The 22,593-nt window shown below is 35.4% G+C and overlaps 1 protein-coding gene across 1 annotated transcript in view; it reads left to right on the top strand.

The window, feature by feature from the left end:
- Lrp1b (LDL receptor related protein 1B) overlaps nucleotides 1–22,593 on the top strand; it is a 1,719,438-nt gene that overhangs the window by 868,055 nt on the left and 828,790 nt on the right. Inside the window, exons 16-18 of the mRNA XM_052181021.1 lie at nucleotides 5,524–5,664; nucleotides 9,656–9,781; nucleotides 18,731–18,847. Of these exons, the coding sequence (XP_052036981.1) occupies nucleotides 5,524–5,664; nucleotides 9,656–9,781; nucleotides 18,731–18,847 (384 nt within the window). The remainder of the gene's footprint in view (nucleotides 1–5,523; nucleotides 5,665–9,655; nucleotides 9,782–18,730; nucleotides 18,848–22,593) is intronic.

The following is a 22,593-nucleotide window of genomic DNA, read 5'->3' as shown; positions in this document are numbered from 1 at the left end:
ACACCAGTCAGAATGGCTAAGACCAAAAACTCAAATGACACCAGGTGCTGGCATGGATGTGGAGAAAAAGGAACACTCCTCTACTGCTGGTGGGATTCCAAGCTGATACAATCACTCTGGAAATCAGATTGGCAGTTCCTCAGAAAACTGGACATAGTACTACCAGAGGACTCAGCTATACCACTTCTGCACATATATCCAGAAGATTCTTCAACATGTAATAATGACACATGCCCCACTATGTTCATAACAGTCTTATTTATAATAGCCAGAAGCTGGAAAGAACCCAGATATCCCTCAACAGAGTAATGGATGCAGAAAATGTGGTACATTTACACAATGGAATATTACTCAGCTATTAAAAACCATGAATTCATGAAATTCTTAAGCTTAAAAATTTCTTAACAAGATGCTTAATTTGCATTATGGGAATCATAGTTATATGGGTAATTTACCTTCTGATTATATTTCCTATTTTCTTCATTCTTATTGTCAGTCTTGACCTTATGAATAACTTTAGAGATACATCTGTATGAGTATAATGTGCAAAAGATTGATAAACTAGCAGATAATGTTATTATAGAGTGGAGAAAACACAAAGTAATCAAGAAAACATGAATATAGATTATGAGAAAAAAGAGACATGTGAAAAATATGAACTGGGTTAAGGAAAATATGAAAGCTCCAATTATCATATAAACATAAGGAGCAAATCCTTGCTAGTATTTTCATTATTACTTTAATAAGTTATACCTATACATATAAGTTGTTTCATGCACATTCTTATGGATAACAGAAAAAATATGAAATGGTTTGTGAATCAGATATCCATTCCCAGAATGGCCAGCTGCAGTTTACAAAACATCACTAATTCAGAGGCTAGGAATGCACATTAGTGTGTAGGTGATCCTCTGCGATCCTTGCCACCATTTGGAATAGCAGACATAGTCCTCTGTGATAAGCAGCATTATTCTGTGGGGAACCATTTATCTGCTCTGCTGTGGCAAGCCTCCTATCCTAGGATATACACGATCTGACATGTAGTAAAAAAAGTTTAAGGCAATAAAAAAGTTTAGAAGTCCCATTCAGGTGATTATTTACATCCTTCTGTGCACAGAAACTCACAGAAGGTTATATACCACTTAGGCATGCTGCTCAGAAGACTACTCTTTCTAATACAAGGTTATCTTTCTATGATCTAACGAAAACAGGCTATAGATGAATTCTCCACTTTAACATCTCATGTAACAGTGTGATATGACAACATCCAATTAGCTACAACTTCAAGTTTCCCTTTGGTCCACATTCCTGGATTCCAGTTATATAATAAAAAATTTTGTTAAGCTGAGATAAGAATATAAAATGTAGGGTTGGAGAAAGATTTGGGCAATAGAGAGTGCTTGCTGCTATTCCAGAGCTTACAAGTTTATGCAATTCTAGCTCCAAATTATCTGATACTTCTTCTGTAGCTTTGGCATGTGTGAGTTTGCATGCGTATGCACATGTGCACACACATTTACATATTCTCATTAATTTAAAAATATATACAGGATGATATAAAACTAAATTAAAACAATGTAGTTTTTTCTTTATTTCATGTGGTTCTGAGTACTATTGCTAGCAATTGCATTTCTAGATTTAGGAAAACATCTCTAGAATGAGTCCTTGATGCTGGGAAGTCAGACATGATCTTTTGTTTTGTTTTCTCTAACAAATTCTCACAATAAGCGTGAAAAATGACATTTTCCAGCAGGCAAGTCATAATTCATGCTATGTCATTTCTCAACTTGGTTAAACTAAAGGATTATTTAATATTTTTTCAGTTTCTTACAGCTCAGACCATGTTGTCCTGGTGACAGAATTATGCATTTGTGTATGGCTTCAAATTTATGGTTTAAAGCATAGCTCTGCAGCAAAGTATACAATTATAACACTTGCTAAGGTTCTGGAAGCAGTGCACTGCTGTGCTCAGACAACCAAGTGCTAGCCATATCCACATTAAGCAGCGGATCAAAATTACAAACATGGAACTTCAAGTAAATGTTCATTTTTTTCTCTCCATGTTCGCATCTATGAAATTGAAATTTGCCCAAGCTCATCCGTGCTCATGATGAGTAAGAGAATAGAATCAACTGCTGATTCAAGTGAAGAGAAGCTGTCTTCCTAAAGGATTTCTATAGCTCCTGAAGACAGTCTCTTGGTATACAACAGCATCTCATTAAATTCCAAGGAGTCAGGCAACAAACTATTTTATGCATTAACTCTAAGTCTGGATTCTTTAAAGTATTATTCTTTTGTATATATGCTGACCTGATATTTATGAATCTTAAAAGTAAATATTAAATTTGGAAATCCTTCATAAAGATTTTAGCCATCTGTAGAAAGAATGCTGAGTTGAGTTTCGTGTTTGTTTGTTTGGGATGAGCTATTGCTCTTTATAGCATGTTAAATGTGTTTTGCCTCCTCTTATTGTTCCCTCAAAGGTGGCCTTGTAAGAAGCTATGAACTTGAACACTGTTACAGATGGTACTTTCGCCTGGTTCCATGTTGCTTAGTCAGTTCTGCCAAACAAATCATACATTCCAAGTTGGTCTCTTTTTCATGTTATCACATGAATTTTTGTTTTCTTGATAATGAGCATTGTTTGTAGAAAAGTAGCCTGTCTTCTGCCAACGTGGATCCTATATAAATGCAGGATCCTGTGTGTAATAATTGCTGGTCACATCTGGAAAGTTCACGTTAGTGGTAGACTAGACTAATAAAACCTGGACCCTGAATATTTTGCAAACTAAAGCTCAGCATCTAAGATGTTAAGGGAAAGGTTCATTGAAACTACTTGTTACTAACTGTGAAGATCAGAGTTCAGATCTTCACAGCCTACCTAAATGCCAGGCAAGTCAAGTTATAATCCCCATACTTAGGAGCCAGAGACATGATCGTCCTGGGCTAACCTGACATCCCAAAAAAATCAAAAGGAAAAATAAAAGGAAATGCAATATCTATAAAAATCCATTATCATTGTGCAGTAAGGTATCAGGGATTTCATTTTGGTTATCATAAAACATTGTTGGCTTAGAAGAGATTTCCAGATTCTAATAGCTGATACATGAGCCACACATTAAATACACAGGACACAGAAGGTGGCATAGCCTCCGTGTTTATGCTGATTCTTTCTTATTTTTTCTCAATTCAGTTGTGTCCATGTGTATATTCTTAAGCAGAATTTGCAAATCTAGTCATTCTATGACTTCTTTAACCCAGGTCCTAAGAAGAATAGACTAGAAATTCTTCCCAACATTTCCCCTCAAATAAGATATTATATACACACTCCTGATTAAAAATAATAACTAATGAACTAAATAAATGATTCAATGAATCAATGAGTAAATAAATAAATGATGTATTAATTGACATACAGCATTTCTGTCCACACTGCACAATTCAGAGAAAAAGCATATATATTATACACAGAGGGCACCATGGGAAAAAGTTGTAGAACAAAGTTTAAAATGAACTATGTTTGTATGTGTGTGTGTGTGTGTGTGTGTGTGTGTGTGTGTGAGTTAAATATATATAAATAGAATGTGTGGTATGCTTATAGAATATTAGCAAGAGTTTAGGATCATTATCTGAAGTAGGAAATACAAAGAGTTAGAATCCTATAGGTGGTTAGTTTGATCCCTTGGGTTCGTAGTTTTGTTTTTGTTATTTCTTGTTTTGACTTCATACTCCAAACTGCTACCACCATATGATAGCTTATGTCTATTTGAAGATCTTAGAGAAATGGCATCAGAGAGAATTTGCTGCTTTATTGTCTTGTTACTGGGAAACATTAGGAAAGAAATGCTCCTATCTGTCAAGGTACCCACAGTTAGCATACCTGAGAGGCTCAGACCAACATAGGGCTACCTTTGCCCCAGCTGAATATTTCATCTCCTATTCTGTGTGGCTTGAAATTACATCTCAGCCCTTGTGGTATCTTTGTTTCTATTTCTACAGACCCCTAAGCCTTGTGCCTTACTGTGTCACTCTGAAGCAGTTTCCCACAGGCATAGTTCAAATACCATGCTCCCCTTTCAATTCTTCCCTGCAAAGGAGAAACAGAGACCAAGGAAAGGCTATGATCAGGGCGGTAGAGGTTCTACCTTTGACTGAAGAGGTTCTTTTGGTACCACTGTGAGTGAGGTGTATATAAGTTTCCTGTCAGTTTAGTAGCCCACAGGACTTATAAGAACCGAAGTTTAAAGCCATTAGAACAGAAATTTGAGATTTTCCAGGGAAGAAGCCTGTATGAGTTAGTCAAGATCATTTTCTGACTACAAGACACAAATCAGCCCTTGCTGTGGATCCCTTCGTGTTGTGTATCTATCTCATCCACCAAAAGAGAGCAGAGGAATAGGAATGCTTTCAGGTTATAATAAATCTCAATGGAAGTTCAAACATTCAGAATGCAGATATAGACCATTTCATATTAGCACAATGCAGTTTAGCAAAGTGAGTAGAGCCACCAACCTTACCTTTTCCTGAGTCTTTTTCTCTGTTGTTACCTCTTAGTAGATTTGTTTAAACTAAAATGATTTGCTTTAGTGACAGTTTCCTTACCAACAACCAGATGAACGGTGAATGCTCTAGAAGAGCATTCTCACAATAGAAACTGAGATGGTGTTGTTCTCTTTGTTTAGTGACAACTTGTTAAAAGAAACCTTCAAGGTTTTTTAACAGAATAATTATTTCCAGCAAAACTAAATGCTCCTTTCCCCAGACAGCCATCAGTACAATTCTGTTTATGTCTTTTCTGCAGAGAAACAAGAATTTTGCCATTAGAACTGATATCCTATTTAAATTATTTTGTAAATTCGAGCATAATAGATTTTATTTAATGCTGTGAAAATAATTTTATAATTTTTATTTTTTGTGACTCTGGCTGGTCTTCAGATGTTAGTTTTAAATATGTAGGTTATATTTTTATTGTACAAACCTAATGCATATAATATGCTCTATATTACACTCATGAAATGATTGCTGTTAGCAAAGAGATTAATAATACAAGCATTTCTCTTTGTTACCTTTTTATGACTGACTACCTTTGTTAAGACCACCTACAAACAATTTGTCATTTTCCAGAATGAGACACTACATCACAATTATATTCTTAATGCTGTATGTTACATATGTAGACAAATTCATCTTACATTTCTTCAATTCTGCCTTTTTGACCAACACCTTCTTCATTCCCTCTCCACGTAGACCCCTGCATTGAGCTTAGCAGATGTCCATTTATGTGTACATGTACATGCTGACCATTACTCACCTTATAATGTGATTGAAACCTTACTACTTAAATGAGTATGGAGAGCATCATGGGTGAAATAAGTCAGAAAAATTAAAAGACAAACACTGCATGACCTCATTTCTATGGGGTTCTAAAACAACTGAAATTCCATGAGTCATAGCTCAATAAACTTATGCAATAAGTATTATGTATACAATCTTGGTAGTTTTTTTGTTTTTTTTCAACTCTAGTTAATCCTGAAGAAATGATGTTTCATATATGTAAACCTGGAGAGTTTCGCTGCAAAAACAAACACTGTATCCAAGCTCGGTGGAAATGTGATGGCGACGATGACTGCCTAGATGGGAGTGATGAAGACTCTGTCACGTGCCGTATGTTCTCCCTCAAATAATCCCAAACTCTAGGTTCCTGAGTGTGTAGATTATCAAAAAGCATCCTACAACATAGAAGAAATTATGTCTGGTATAAATCCACCCAACTTTCTTTCCTAGTGACCCTTTGCTTAATGTTAAGGTACACAATACCCCCTTTGCATTGATGACAAGGTCTGATTTCCTCCTCTGTCACCATCCTTCCTTTTTTTGTTCTTTGACTGACCAACCACAATATGGTGTTTCTCCAAAGGACACTTTGGAACCTATGTTTGTACAGATATGAGAAGTCCGGTTAACTCCCTTTAAGACAAAATTTGGGGCACAACTATTACATGTCACTCCATTGCTCTTTAGCAACAAAGACTTAAAGAAAATTCAAGGAGTTGGAATGGATTCTGATTACAGTGTTAGGTAGATTAATGGGCTCACAACACACACAGGGCACTCAAACCAGAGGGAAGCATTTTTATGCCTACCTATGCTTCCACTCCGTATTTGTTGTTTGCTGGAACAGGAACTGTTGTTCATGTTCCTGGTGAAAATAGGGACACTTCTTACATGTAAGGATATAAGGCACTTTTGGAAAGCATATGAAATACTATTCTGAGATTACATTTGATTAGTTAAATGGTTTTAGAAACCATTATATTAAGGTTACATTAAGAGATATATTTTGGTAACAACTTCCTGCACCTTAAAGTGTCTGAAATAATTCAGTCAACTCTGTTTACTTTATATTTGTTTAAAATTAGAACATAACAGTTTAAAATAGTTTTCTAAAACTACACAAGATTGGTCTACTCAATCATATGATAAAACAATTGGGATATGAGTAAAAAAAAGCCACAGGAATATACACCTAATTTTTTTCTAACTGCTCTTCCCAATACATAAGCTGTAATTAATCCATGGACACATTGCTACTTTCCCTGGAATTCCAGTTATGGGCCTTCAATTAATTTTCATTTGTTCTAATCCTTATGTTAGTATTTCCATTTGTATTATTTCCATTTCCATCTGCATGTACTTTGAATGTTAAATACTAAACTGACACAATTTTCAATGCTTTGGAGTGGCAAGACATTTTCTGTAAGGATGAGTAGTGTGTTTCCTAGTGCTATATACACCTAGCATGTCAAGTAGTATCTTACTTAACTGTCCTAAGTTCTCTTTAACAACAGAGTAACATGGGACTTTATGGATGCTCACTACATATGGATTCTACTCATGGGAATCTTGTACAAGTCCAGAGCACAAATAGTTCACCTGAATACTTAACTCATGTTAGCCGTCCCATGCTTTTATCTGTGTCATTGCTCTTTTTTGTCAACTCAGCTATTTTGTAGGAATAATTGGCATTGTTTGTATCATTAACTGTTACGATGACATTTTCAATCAGTATTCTGGAGTATTATCACCCTTTATTCCATAACAAAAGCCATAGGCTGTGACTGGCATCCTACATTCCTTCTACTATACATATTCAACTGTACATATAAGTGTGTTTCTGTGAAGTCTCCTAACTAAGCTTCACCTTTGCTTCTTCTCTTGTTTCCCTGGTTGGAATAAACTTCTAGCTCAAATTAACTCAACAAGCATTCCTCTGCAATTGCCTGTTATTCTTAATTTCCACATTGCCTCCAGAATAGTTCTTACGGGATCAACTCCTCTTTATTGTAGCAGTTGCAGGACCTGACATGTGAGGTGCTTAAAGTTATATATGCAAGTGTTTAACTTGCAGTCCATCATCTATCTTCTTACCTTTGTTCTTAATCAGTTGAATTATTTGTTACCATTCAGAAAAGTGCTTCTTACTGTTCTTGTCTGTAATACTAAACTGACAGCAGTCTATGAAATTTAAAATAGTTTCTCACTCACTTATGGAATTATTTGTAACCATCAAAAACCTCAGTACATTCGGTGAGAGTTAAGCATCTTTCTTCTGCTTAGTGTTATATTACAGTAGTTCTTACTCTATATTGCAATAGTATGATTCTTCATCTGGATCCTCTAATAAAAGAGCAATATCCTTTGTGGAAGACCTGGTGGGTTGTAGCATGTTTGCAGTCCCAAGTTTAAAAGTGAATCTGTGCCAAGGAATTATGGGCATATAGGAGTAGGACTGTATAAGGCAGGAAGTATAGAGCAAGTATGACAGACTACCCACTTGTAGAGCATTCTTTTTGAGCATTGTAGTTATTCAGAATAACATTTTATTTCTTCATTTTAAAGTCAATAGCAAAGCAAATGGGAACTATTGAAGAGCATTATTCTAGATTTTAATCCCATAATCTTCTACCTACTATTTCTTTTATTCCTTTACTGCAAGCATTTCATTAGCTCAACACTAACTACAGACCTGTGATTGACTATTTTTGTCTTCATTAATGGAGATGGACTAGGTAGGCCTAAAGCTTACAGTCACCCTGCTTCTGCCTTGCTGGTGTCTGGGCTTGCAGAACTGGCCACAAATGTCTTGAGAACCTTCATGACAGTGTGCATCCATCATCTCGCTCCTTTGAAACGTTGATCTCTGATCTTTGTGTGACTTTTTCGTGGGCATCTATACTTTTTGAAGTCTCTGAAATATGTAAAATGTTAATCATGCATAAATAATAAAAAATAGATAATTTCATTCAATGTCTTTTAATCATACTTTCTCCCTCCCTCAGCTTGTCCCAGATCTTCCTCATCTCCTTAGTCACCTTACTTCATGTCTTAGCTTGGGTTTTACTGCTGTGAATGACATCATGACTAAGGCATGGCTTGAGAGGAACTGAGAGTTCTACACCTTGAACTTAAGGCTGTTAAGAGAAGACTGAGCATCCTCAGGCAGCAAGGCGGAGGGTCTCAAAGCCCACCTCCACAATGCCATACTTCCTCTAACAATGCCACACCACTCCAATGAGGCCATGCCTCCAAATAGTGTCACTTCCTGGACCAAGCATAATCCTGAACCACCACACTACACATGCATGCTTTCTCTTTTTAAATTTCACTTTACTTAGATAAAAACCTTTCATAAAGAATAGAAACGACTCTGTCACCATGGCTATCGTAAAAACATGTGTTTTGTGGGTGCATATTTTAATTGCACACATTTGATATGAAACAACATGAGAAGAAAAACTTTCTCATTGTAAATAAAATTTAAACAAAGTATTTTTCTTAGAAAATGTATAATACCTGCATTAGGTAAAAAGAAAAGAACAGCAAAACTGTGAAAAAATATGGAAGACCACACATTAGGAAACTGAAAATACATTTAAAATGTTAATGTAGAAAGCCTCTCCATTGTGATTAGATATTTGAGGGTTCAGGCTCAGGTGTATACCAGTTCTGATAGTTGTTTTCATTTTCAATATTGCTTTTAGTTGAATGTTTATTCATTTCTATTTGGAAAGCATACTTTGTTATTGAAATTATATAGAATATCATTTTAGTATAACTTTGTCATAAACAAGCCATTTTGTATTTATTTCTTTTGCTTCTCTTCAACTATAAAAATAGAGTGGCTGGATTAGAGCATAATTAGGTTTATTTAATTTTTTGGATATATTTGAAATATATATATATATATATATATATATATATATATATATATATACATATATGTGCGTGTGTGTGTCTGAATAATTATTTTGAGATATAATTGCCCTGACGAATATTGAGCCTTGAAGTTGATTTCAAATGTCTAAGGATTCTAGAGTTAAGTGACCACTTTTGGTAAGTTACAAAGAAGAAACAAATTAAATGATATCATTGATTTGAGTAGAAGTTAGAGATTGAATATATTTCATTTTATTTTATAATTATCTGTCATATATAGGTTATATTTTAACAAAGGCTACCATATCAACTTTTCCTACAAAATTAATGCCAGAAGCCATAGCATTTTTTAGAATATAACTTTACAATTACTGAAATAGTTTTGTTACCATAATTAAAATACTCATAACAAAATTAAACTTGTGTCCCTCCCCTACAGTCAATCATAGCTGTCCGGATGATCAGTTTAAATGCCAGAATAATCGTTGTATCCCCAAGAGATGGCTTTGTGATGGAGCAAATGATTGTGGGAGCAATGAAGATGAGTCTAACAAAACCTGCACAGGTAAAGGTCTGCACATATATGCGATAACTCATCTCCACATGTGTGGCCATAACACACAGGTCAGGCTGACCTTTGTTAGCACTGGCAGTCCGATTACTACCATGGTCAGTGAATTCACTGTTTGGTGTCACAAAGGACAGGTTACCAGTGGTGTTTTACTAATTCTTGAACATGACTCTGCTTTCCAAATTAATTTGCACTTCCTCTGTTCATGTGGGCTGCATGTTAATCAGCATCTCTTGCAAGGTGTGTCTATGCTACACTTTCCTAGGCCATAGAAGATATTCATTAGCATGCTGTGCTCCTGGCCACCTCACAAGGAGAACTATTTATTTTATCTTGAGAAAATACTTAATTTTTTTTCTGCTACAGAATACCTTTGTGAGTAATTTTCTGTTCATGGAACATTATTTATAGGAGGCAGGTTTTTTTTTCCATGCATGGAGTCCCAATACCACTAGGCATATTTATATTTCCATATAATCCATGGCTTTGTAATCAATCATTGATTCCCTAGCCAGCTTCTCATTGAATATAAATATACAGCTGGTGGTACAGCTTACAAAAGAGTTCCAGAAAGGTCATGATTACTAGGTAAATGTTGAAAAATGACAATGGCTAGCATCAGCCCAGTGCTCTACAAATGATGAGGAAAAGCTAGTGTGTGGGGGTACATGCTGCTATAATTGGGGAAAACTGAATATTGAATGATGGTGCAATGTTAAATCATACCAACCACACAGTACCTTTCAGCTTGCTCTTTGAGTCATTGTGTGCCTTATTAAATAAATACAAATGATTGTAACAAAGTGGCCTCACGTACAGTGAAATTTGTTCCTACTTGCCTTTTTTTTTTTTTTTTTGGCATTGACTTTCCTGTGCAAAAGCTTGTCCGTCTGTGTCCTACGTTTTGAATACATTTCTCTTAGTATATAGCAATCTGTTAGACACTGGAAAAACTAAGAATGGTCTTCCAAAGATTTTCTTACTATGTACAAAAGAATAATTATAAAAGCAAAAGTAATAACATTTTCTACCATGAATTGACATAATATGAACAGACTTTTCTATGTTGAAGTATTTGCTGACCATCTGTGGACCACTAATTCTCTTATCTTATTTTTATTTGGTTATTTTATTTATTTGCATTTCAAATATTATCTCCATTCCCAGTTTCCCCTCTGCAAACCCACTATCCCATTCCCCACACCCATGATTGTATAAAGTTGTTCCCCTACCCGCCCACCCACCTATCCATTCCCACCTCACAACTAGCATTCTAGTACACTGGGGTACTGAGCCTTCAGAATACCAAGAGCCTCCCTCCCATTGATTCCAATAAGGCCATTTTCTGCTACATATGCATCTAGAGCCATGGGTCCCTCTATGTGTACTTTTTGGTTGGTAGTATAGTCCTTGTGAGCTTTGGGGGTTGTCTGGTTGGTTGCTATTGTTGTTCTTCCTATGGGGCTGCAAACCCCTTCAGCTCCTTCAGTCCTTCCCCTAACTCCTCTATTGGGTTCCCCAAGCTCAGTCTCATAGTTTGCTGCAAAGATTCACATTTATATTGGTCAGGCTCTGCCAGAGCCTTTTAGGAGACAGCTATATCAGGCTCCTGTCAGCAAGCACTTCTTGGCATCAGCAATAGTGTCTGAGTTTGGTAGCTGCATATAGGATGGATCCCCAGGTGGGACAGTCACTGGATGGCCTTTCCTTCAATCTCTGCTCTATTTTTTGTCCCTTTAGATAGGAGCAATTCTGGGTTAAAAATATTTAAGATAGGTGGGTGACCAATCTCTCAACCAGGGGCCATGCCTAACCTCTGGATATGGTCTCTACAGGTTCTTTCTCTCCTTTTTTGGGTATTTCAGCTGATGTTATTCCCATTGGGTCCTGGGAGCCTCTTGCTTTCCTAGTATCTGGGACGTTCTAATTCCTATTCCCAGCTCACCATCCTCCATTGGGTCCTGGGAGCTTCTTGCTTTCCTAGTATCTGGGACTTTCTAATTCCTATTCCCAGCTCCCCATCCTCCACTGCTGCACACTTCTGTTCAATTTCCTGACCCTCTGTAGATCTCCCTCACCTCCTCCCACACCTGAACCTACCCTGTTTGCCCCTCTTCTCTCTCCCTCCAAAGTTGCTCCCTGCCTCTACCTCCTGTGATTATTTTGTCCCCCCTTCTAAGTAGGACTGAAACATCAACACTAAGCATTGATTAAAACCTTCTACAAACTTTTTAGGAAGTGAATTTCTTAAATCATGTGTGTTTGTATGTGTGTGTGTGTGTGTGTGTGTGTGTGTGTGTGTGTGGTGTAATGAGATGTGTGTTAAAATAAAAAGCTATCTCAAGACCTTGAGGGCTTTTTTAACATTTTTTTCATTTTGTAAATAAAATCTAGCAGAGCTTGCCTAAACCTTTGGACTAAACTGTACTATACACCATATTATCTAAAATTTTATGTGCATCCAACTTGACATTGGGAAGGTTACACTGAATATGACTTTAATTTGCAATGAAGCTTTTCAGCACACCAATGCACATACTAAACTTTTGAGATTAAGGTTTAATTCAAAAAAGTGCTTCATTACATCCTGATCACAAGCAGGGAGGGATTTTTGCCTTAAAATGGAGAGACTCATTTTATAGTATCACACTTTCTTGTTTATACTAATTACCAATTTTGCTTGTTTCCACATGATTTATATAAGAACATTTGCATTCAGTTAACTAATAGCAGTGGCAAAATGAAAATACTACTATGAAAGAGCAAACAAAACAATCAATCTTGATTAGTGTTATTTCTACAGTTCTAGATTCCTACAGTACATTATGAAATAAAACACAGCATGCTGAATACCATTTTGAGTTGTTCCCCTCACTATCAGGTCAGTTCATTCATGTCAGAATATTTTAGGCAGTTGGTATCTCTGAAAAGTGATAAGTGGATATTAATTAGCCCAGAAGCCCTGAATACCCAAGGCACAAATTGCATAACAAATGACTCCCATGAAGAAGTATGGAGAGGGTCCTGATCCTGGAAAGGATTGATCTAGCATGGGAAGGGAATATAAGGACAAAGAAAAAGGAGGGAGGTGATTGGAGAAGGGATGGAGAGAAGAAGGTTTATGGGACATATGGGGAGGGGCGATGCGGGAAAGGGGAAATAATTTGGAATGTAAACAAAGAATATAGAAAATAAAAATATTAAAAAAATAAATAAATAAAAAATAAAGAGAAAAATAAATGGCTCTTTTATCTTTTAAATGTCTGATTACAATATGCTATATATCCATTTCATCTTACTCAGATAAATAACAGTTCATATGGCTTGCCACACCTGGACAAGTGGCTTATCCCTTCCTGGGTTGTGAAATCCAAGTGCACATGCGAAGATCTATTTTAGGTGAAATGGCTCAAAACAGGAATTTTTGTTTTTAATCATAAAACATCATCAGTTTACATTGGGATGGTTGGTATACAAATGGGAATCATCTCTGTCCAGAGATCCATTTTCTACTCTGTTCCTTTAGGATTTCTCCCACATGAATCTGTAAATATTTATCATCTCATTGGTGATAGAATGATCAAAAGTATGTAGTACTTTCACTTGTAGACAGAGAACAAAGACAAACAGGAATACCTATCAGCTAAGTATTGTCATGTAGGATGCAAAGTCTGAAGTTGAACCACACTGTACACTGTTTGTAGACTGTATATATGCCATGTTGGAAGCAAGGACCTCAACTGATAAAATGTCTACACTAGTTGGCCTGTGGGCAAACTTATAGTATAGGCTAGGCTGATCTTAAATTTATCATCTTCCTGCCACCTCCATGTAATTTCTGGGCTTACAGGAATAAGCCAATGTGTGTTGTCTACATAAAATGCTTTGATTCAAGTGCAGCAAAGGTGATGTTGCATGTTCTTGTATGGCGGCTCATATGGCAGAACTTAGCTCACTGTGTGATGCTACCTCTTTGTATATGGTCATGGCAAGTTATAGGAAATTAATCTAAGCAAGACATGGAAAGCATTCTTTTTGTTTGTTCGTTTTTTGTTTTTTGTTTTTTTTTTTTAATTGAATATCGTCTTCATTTACATTGCCAATGATAAAACCTTTCCTGATTACCCCTCCTCTCCCTCCCCAAAGACCCTCGACCCCTCCTCCCAACCTCTGCCTCCATGTATATGCCCCTCCACCCGACCCACTCCCACCCCCCTTTATTTCCCTTTGTTTAGACCTCTATTGAGCCTTTACCTGACCAAGGACTACTCCTCCCATTGATACCCAACAAGGCATTTCTCTGCCACATTTTTGACTGGAGACATGTGTACCTCTTGGTTGAAGGTTTAGTTCCTTGGAGTCCTGGGGCTTCTGGGTGGCTGAGATCATTGTTCTTCCCATGGGGCTGTAAACCCCTTCAGCATGGAACACATTCTACTAAGCAGTGTTCCACATTAAGTGTGGCCTCTGCTTCAGTTATGTCCTCCAGGTTTCTGCCTTGTGTTCCTATCTTTACTTCTCTTGCTGACGGAGTAGGATCTGAGAACTGCAATATGAAACATCTGCTTTCCTTATCAAGTGGCTTTTGGTCATGGTGTATCCTTACAGCAGTGGAAAGCCAGGGATCATAAGAAGAGGAAAGAATTTTGGAAGAACTCTTGAAGGATGCATTGTTAGACTCTTGCAAACATAAAAAGAAAATCTATATGTAATAATAAAATTATTTTACAAAGGAAGTAAATAATTTGATTAAAAAGAAATTTTGGTGATATTATTGGGGAAAAGAGACAATATATATTTTTGTTGGATGCATAGATTGACTTTTGATAAATAAGTTTCAAAATTTATACATACTTAACTCTGAAACATCTACTTTTCCACAGCAGTTGCAAATTATTTATCTGAGAGCTAGAATTAAAATACTCCCAAATCAACTCAATTTTAAATGAGGAAGATACTAGATTGATTTGTATATTGCCACGTGTAGTAACAATGAATGATCTCATACTCAAATGTCAAAAGGAATGGGGAGTTTTCAAAATATCTTATATAAAAATGAAAAATATAGTCATTATTGTTTACAAGAAACATGAACTGTAAATTCTATTTGCCACTTATAAATTCATATGTAACCTTTAAAATAATCCCAGAGGTGAAAAGAATATAAGGGCTCAGACCTGTACAAGGGAGGTCAATGTGTGGGAAGGACTCCATGGTCCTTAAGATGAACCTATAGTTTAATTTTCTTAAATAATATGAAGCAAAATTCTGTGGCAAATATAGAGAAATAAATTAGATGTGACTGTCAGATATCCACATGTATTTATCATAGTTGGTAGACCTCTGTTTGTGACAGAAACATTTTACCAGGAGCTAATTACCAACTGTTAGCTCATAGGGCTGAGGCAGGGGTGCCTTAATACTAGGGACAAGTTAGAGAAGGCACCTAGAACAATAGCAGCACATGCATGGATCCAAAGAGGAGCAGACACAGTTGCAAAAAGCTATGCTGTCCCTCAAAACTCTAATTCCCTTTATTTAAGAGAGATTTTCAGAGGCTTAAATGGGTGGTAGTTAGACTTTAAATTCACTTTCTTCTAGGTAATGTTAATAATTCCTATATTTGCACCAAGGAAGTCTTAAGCCAACATTTTTTTCCACCAATGAACTATAATTATATTGTACAATATTCTTGTCCTCACATCTTCCAACAATTTTGATTAAATGTGCACTACTAAATGTGAAGGTATAATTACATTAAAATAACTGATATAATAAAATTAGACCTTTTATAAGATTAAACTAAAAGGAGCTGCTCCATACCCCCCTTTCTCTTATAATGCGGGAGAAAATACCTAAGGTCTTCAAAGTGGTATCCAGTTGCTGTACTGCTGAGGTTCATGCCCAGCCCTTGGTTTTTTGAACTGGGGTTTTATAATGTAGGCCAGGCTACTCTTGAATTTATCATCTTCCTGCCTCCTCCAGGCAACTTCTGGGATTAAAGAAATAAGCCAGCATGTGTTGTCTAAACAGAATGCTTTGATTCAAATGCAGCAATGGTGATGTTTCTGCCTGCTTTGCTTGAAGAGACTTCTCCTACAGTGTTTACACTCCAAGGTTCCACTCAGCTACATGCAGCAGTGATGAGATGAAACACTCATACTGTGAGAGTGGAATTCCGGTTCAACTGCTAGATAAACAATTTTGAAAAAGGCACTAAGTTCCTCTTTAGGGTACCATTTGCCATAAAATTAGAGTCCTTCGGGGCCACTAGTCTAACATCACCAACAAACTAATTACATCTGATGCAGCAAAGGCCTAAAAAGGAAAACACTGTGTTGTCTCTTAGTGAGTCCATTGATCTGAAAGTGCTAATTCTGTCGATCTGCTTATGTCTGGAAAGCTAAACTTAGAGACTTAAGGGATAAAATATCTTTCTCATCTGAAATCATTTAAATTTCTCAGGCAAAGAAAGAAAATTGTTTTTCTCCATGATTAGAAAATATAGTGAATTCCAGCACTTTCTAGTCATAATATCTTCAGCAACTATGTAGCAAATTCTGAGTCATGGTCTACAGCCGTTCTTACACGTTCGGTGAGATAATGAAGGGCACACACATGTGCCCCTGCCTTCACAATGGTAAATCATATATTATATCAATTAGTCTGAGAAGTTAACTTTATTATCTCTTTAATAAGAGCAACCCATTTAAGAAAGCTTTGCTATAATCTAGAGAGAGAGAGAGAGAGAGAGAGAGAGAGATACTGATAGGAAAGACTGTATTAACAAGAATGTAACGTTAAAGAACAGTAGATTACATACATTTAATAAGTTTTGATTATACAAAGTTGGAATAAAATGGAGATAAACTATTTGATGATATTTTCCTTTAAAATCACTAAAGGATAATATACAAAAGGAAGGTAGGAGGAAGGGAAAGGCACAAAGAAAGAAGAGGAAAAAGGAAGAACACTAAAGACGATGAGAAAAAGGGAGGGAAAAGGGTAGGGAGAAAGAGAGAACAGTGGAAAACAGAGCCCTTCTTAAATTTCTCATAAAGTGTAAAAGGTGAAAATACTTTCTTATAGCCACAGAAGCAATACTGAGCTATATAAGGAGAAAATGTTTATCTCCTTCATATTTCAGCCTTCTTCATCCAATGAACCAAAGCCCACACCTGGGCTTTATTCTTCTGCATTGCTTCCAATGTTTATAAAAATGCGTATAAAAAGCACAAAATTATATAAAATTAGCTAAGTCCTTCATTGAGTTTGTTTTGCATCTTAGGAATATTGAAAAGAAAATTGTCAATTAAAATTAGCCAGTTAGAAATATTTAATGTTATTTAAAATTAAACAATGAAAACTTCAGGAATTCATGCATTCATTAGAATACTTAAAATGTGTTAATTTAACATAAGAAATCAGTTTCTAAATTGGAAATAGTTATAATGTAAAATATTTGATTTTAAGGTTTTATCTGTATAGCAAAATACACATGGTGATAACATTCTTAATTACTCTAATTGTAGGTTCTAGGATAATAGAAAATGTACCTCTAGTCTATGATATCTATCCAAAGAGTAAAATCTGAATTTTGAGTAATACATAAAAATATTCTGGTCACATCTCTCTCTCTCTCTCTCTCTCTCTCTCTCTCTCTCTCTCTCTCTCTGTGTGTGTGTGTGTGTGTGCGTGTGTGTGTGTGTGTGTGTGTGTGTGTGTGTGTGTCTGATTTCACAACAACATTATTTCAAATTACTTCTATTTAAGTTAACATTAGCACTCAAGTTAAATTATTTAAATAACCATATAAAAACAATTTTATGTTTCTTCTACTTAAGGAAAAAGAAATTTGTCACTATGTCAGACTGTTCTCTCTCATGAGGAAGCTCAGAACCTAAGCAGTTTCTCACTGTCTTCAACCATCACCAACATATCTCACTATATTTATTTCCTTTTTTAATTGGAAAGCTATGCTGAGTGGGATGATCCTACTCAATACACATTTCTGTTTCAAAGAGAAAAATAAAAATAAATATTAAAAGTAACTAGTACACAAAACCCACAGGCCTGCAGTCTGGAGAAGAGCAACAAATGAAATCACTCAAGCACTTCAATGTTGACCTGACCGTTAGGAAAGGTCAAAGTGCAGCCTGTGGAAACCCATTTCTTTAACCTACTGATTTTCCCTAGCACAGGCGATTCTGCATATTTGTGTGCTTTGCAGCCCTTAGAAGAGCCCAATACAAAGTTTTGAGCATAGTGGTCAAAGAAGTTATGCATCAATTTATAGAGGTGTAATAAGAGTCTTATTTCTGTATTCTCACTTCACATAGAGAGTTCACTAGCAAGGAAGAGTTAAGTACACACAGGAAGTGTTAGATGAAAGGAACAATTCTGAACCAGGATTAGAAGCTAGGTATCTTGTGGTGTGCTCATAAGCTTCTCTTTGCATTACAAGAAACAGTTTCTTAGTTTAGCAGGAAATCATAGACATTCTTTTTTACATACCAAGTTGTGAAATTTAATTCAATAAAATTTTATAATTATATGTCTGGTGAATTTTTAAAATAATAGGTTATCTTCATTTGTGGAAGTTTTCCAGAAATATTAATTATTTTAGTGGTCATTTTCACTGAAATGCAAAATTTTTTGTATTTCAGAGCAGAGAAGTAGCTAGAGTTAGAAAGCCTTACCTAAAATTTCACTTTAAAATATTGTATTATTTTAAAAAGATGCCATGACTTTGAAGGATAGTGGGAAGGAGTAAATGAGAGTTTGGAGGATGGAATGGGGAGGGAGAGATATAATTACATTAAAATATCAAAACTTAAAAATGAGCTAACATAAACATAACCTTTATTATAAAACCAATATTGCGTGTGACATCACTCAAGGATTCTGTGAATTAATTCTTTACTTATAAATTGATCATTGCAGCCAGGACCTGCCAGGCTGATCAATTTTCTTGTGGAAATGGACGCTGCATTCCCACAGCATGGCTATGTGACCGAGAGGATGACTGTGGTGACCAGACAGATGAAATGTCATCCTGTGGTGAGTTGTGAACGGGTTATGCTTTAGAAAATATGTGTAAGATATAGTGTACTCGCAATGCATTTCCCTTATCAGCTATTTCTATTTGAATAGAAGTCAAAAAAGCACATACTCCACTTTCATTGCAGCTCTTTGAACATGACCTTCAATGACTGCTTCAAAACAGATCTCATTCATGAAAGAGTTACAGTATCCTCAGCTGGAATAAGTCGATCCAGGCAGAGCAGACCATGTTAGGAGGTAGCAGTTAGACTAAACAGACACTCCTTTGTTCACTCCTAATCATAGAGGCACAAACTTACAACACAAAGTTGTGTGTTGATTGACATTTGGAGCAAACTACAGGGTATGTTTTGTGTTAATGTGTATATGCCACATTCTGGGAACAAAAAATAACCAGGACTGAGAAGAAGTAGTAAGTATCAATTGTCAATTTCCGTAGAATGATAGGATTCTGACTGACAAAAATTTTTGTTGATGGTATTCTTCTCAAGCATATTTCATTGGATTTTGCATTTTCCAAAAAGGGGAAGGATGTGTTGACAAAGTTGCAAATGTAATTCCATTCCTTTTGTACATTTGTATTTGTCAAGTGTGTATTAAAATATAATAAAATTAAACCTATTTTCTGAAAAATGTTTCAGTTCAGGAAAAGCAATATTAAAAATTGCTACTAGAAAATATTGTCCTTACGAGTAAAGAGAGAAAGAAGAAAAAGTCACAAAAGAGGAATATAGAATACACTTACTAGAAATTAAACAGTTATAATTAGCCCTGTGGCACAGAGCTGAAATGCTTGTTCACCATGTAAAAGTCACTGTCAATAATCCCCACTACTACATATAGTCCAACAAAATAACACTACATATATGTGGGGATACATGTGTCTATATGTTAAATGTGTTTTAACTTTAATACACTATGTATTGTAATGTAATGCCAGGTTTTAGTATCAGTGAAAGCAGTAAAAGAAAATTTTAATTCCACAATTTAAACATCTGATTTAGAGGATTTATTTCCTGTTTGTTTAAAATGTCTTTGCTAGACATTTTAGTTAAGTGAAGTCACCATGTTTCTGGGCACATTTTGAGCTCTTGGCCTGTGCATATGGAGAATGAACAGCACACATCAATGTGAGAAAGAAAGAAAAATGGCACAGGAGGTGGCTATATGGAAGTATCTGCATAAACATGGAGAAAACATGTGATCTCTGTGGACTGGCTGCAGCCTAGGCAGTAAAGCAGAGCAGTGAGATCTTCCTTATCCTACAGTAAAACCCTGTGACCCAAAAGTTGAGTGTGTCAGTTGCTAGGTGGATAGGACACTAATGAATTCTGCTTGCTTTCCTCTTTAGATTTTTTTCATGCTAATATACGAGAAGGGTTATGAACAACATGGGACCATTAAATATCGGGATGTCATATAACTCATGTCACAAACCAGATAAGAAATGGCTTCAAATCCATATGTATATATAATTGAATATAATTATACATAATTTAATATATAATATTAATATATAATAATTATACCATTGTTATTATATATATATATATATATATATATATATATATATATATATATATATAATAAAATCTGAGATCTTAACAGACTTTCATATCTTTGTTCTAGTTTGGGGAATACGTTGTTGCTAGGTATAGTCAGGTCCTTTTTATTTACATTGACTTTAATGTCTACAAATTAAATTTGGGGAATAGCTAACAGTTCAATAATATTCAAAAACAATTATACCAGCAACCTCGTATTCCTCCAAAGAGGCAAGTAGCAGTGAGATTGGAAGGACTATTGAATGCATATTTTTAAATGAATCTTTATGACAATGTGTAAGAGCCCAATGCTTTCCATACTTCACACAGAAGAACTGAGATAGAACCTTTAGCCACATACTTGACACCAAGAAGTGAATCAATACTTCTGAATCCGCGTATAATTTAAATTAAAACTCAGTCTTTCCAGATTGGCATTGATTTGGTTCCTAGACATGAGGTGCAAAGAAGGGGCAGGTAATGTCACACTCTCATGGATATCTCAATTAAGGGCATGCATACTTATTATATGTTTAAACGATGATATATTAGTGTTTAACATTTCTTGCTACTAGAAGCTCTGAGTTGGTATTTGATTCTTTGAGGATATATATGTATATACATATATATCCCCATTACAGTGACTGTCAACATGCCAACATTACTCTCCAAATGGTAAAATCAGGGAAAGATATGCAGAACTACAGTAGTAAATAGGATTTAGAGTATACCTATGCAACAGGCTAATGTTAATTCATGGTTAAGAAGGTAAATTTGCCACAAACATCAATATCAAAGTTATTGCTGTCATTTATATATTTTCAAAAATATAAATAAACTCATAGCAATTTTGCTTTAATAATTATGTATAATTAACATCTGGCTCTGATATTTTTAAAAAATCTCCCAGGAGCTTCTTTCTACTGTCATGTTTTACATCCTGTTTTATGAATTACCCATGCTTTAAGTGACTTACTTGACAGACTGTATCTGTTTTACAACTGCTAGCCCAAAAAAAGTCCTTTAATTCATTAAGAAAAATCAGTTCTTACAGGCTCTTACAGGGCTTACCAGCACACTAGTGGATAAAAAGACACTGTGGCAATTTAGATGGTGAATAATTTCTTCGACAATATGGAAAACAATGTATATTGTCAGTGACATACCTGTATGTTAGTCCTGTCTCATATTTTTCTTTACAAGATATTGTGTATCCAATGATTCCTTTAGAAATATCTATATTGTATAAATTTTATACTCATCCAAATGTATCCTTACAGTTGTTTCTTTGTTATACTATTTTAATGAAAATATAATTGATTCCTTTTCTTCCCTCCAGCACCCGAGGCCAATCCTTTTATATCCCAGCTTAATCTCAAAATAATATCTTCTTTCCTGATTATTATCACTATACTTATATATGTATGTATATGTATGATCAAATATATAAATATACCTGCTGAGTCAGTTTGTGTTATTTGTATGTATGTGGTTTCAGGGCTAGCTATTTTGCATTAGACAAACAGTTAAGAGTATATTCTGGGGAGTAGCTAATTATATCTCTCCACAGTCATAAGTTATAAGTAATTCTTTGCATAGGGAATGTTGACCTACAAGGTTTTCCCCTTCCATATTAGCATGCCTATAGATGTTTCCATTGCTTTTTTAATGCAGTTTCTTGTTTATTTATCTAAGATTGTTTCACTGTAGGTTTTCTAAAGTTCTATCTGTTATAATCATTATATCTTCCTTTCAATCATGTTCTCTGACCAATATTTACAGGAGCTGCAATATAAATGTATCAATTTTGGTTGGGCTCTCAACAATTGATCTATTGATATCTGCAATGTATCCAGTTGTAGTTTTCTGTGATACTCTCCATTTGCTATAAAAAGGAACTTTCTTTCACTGGGTTTGGTAACTATACTTACCTGTGTGCATGAACGCAAGGTTTAGAATATAATTAGGAGTTATGCTTGTCTAACAAAGAAGTGATAGTAGTTTCTCCCCTAATGTCAAATTAGAGACAGCAATTTGGCTAGGGTTCTAGTATGAGTCTTCTTTTTCCTCATAGCTTTTAGGCTTAAAGTTCAATTAGACATTATTTAGTCACCATCAACATGTGAGTGCCACTTCTATAAATATCTTCATGTGCAACTCACTGTTGTGTTTCAAAGGTGTTACAGCTGGGTAGGACTT

This window comes from Apodemus sylvaticus, chromosome 5, assembly GCF_947179515.1.
Source record: "Apodemus sylvaticus chromosome 5, mApoSyl1.1, whole genome shotgun sequence".
In the NCBI taxonomy this organism is placed as follows: Eukaryota; Metazoa; Chordata; class Mammalia; order Rodentia; family Muridae; genus Apodemus; species Apodemus sylvaticus.
Note: the sequence above shows the minus strand (reverse complement) of the source record. Positions and strands in the feature narration are given on the sequence as shown.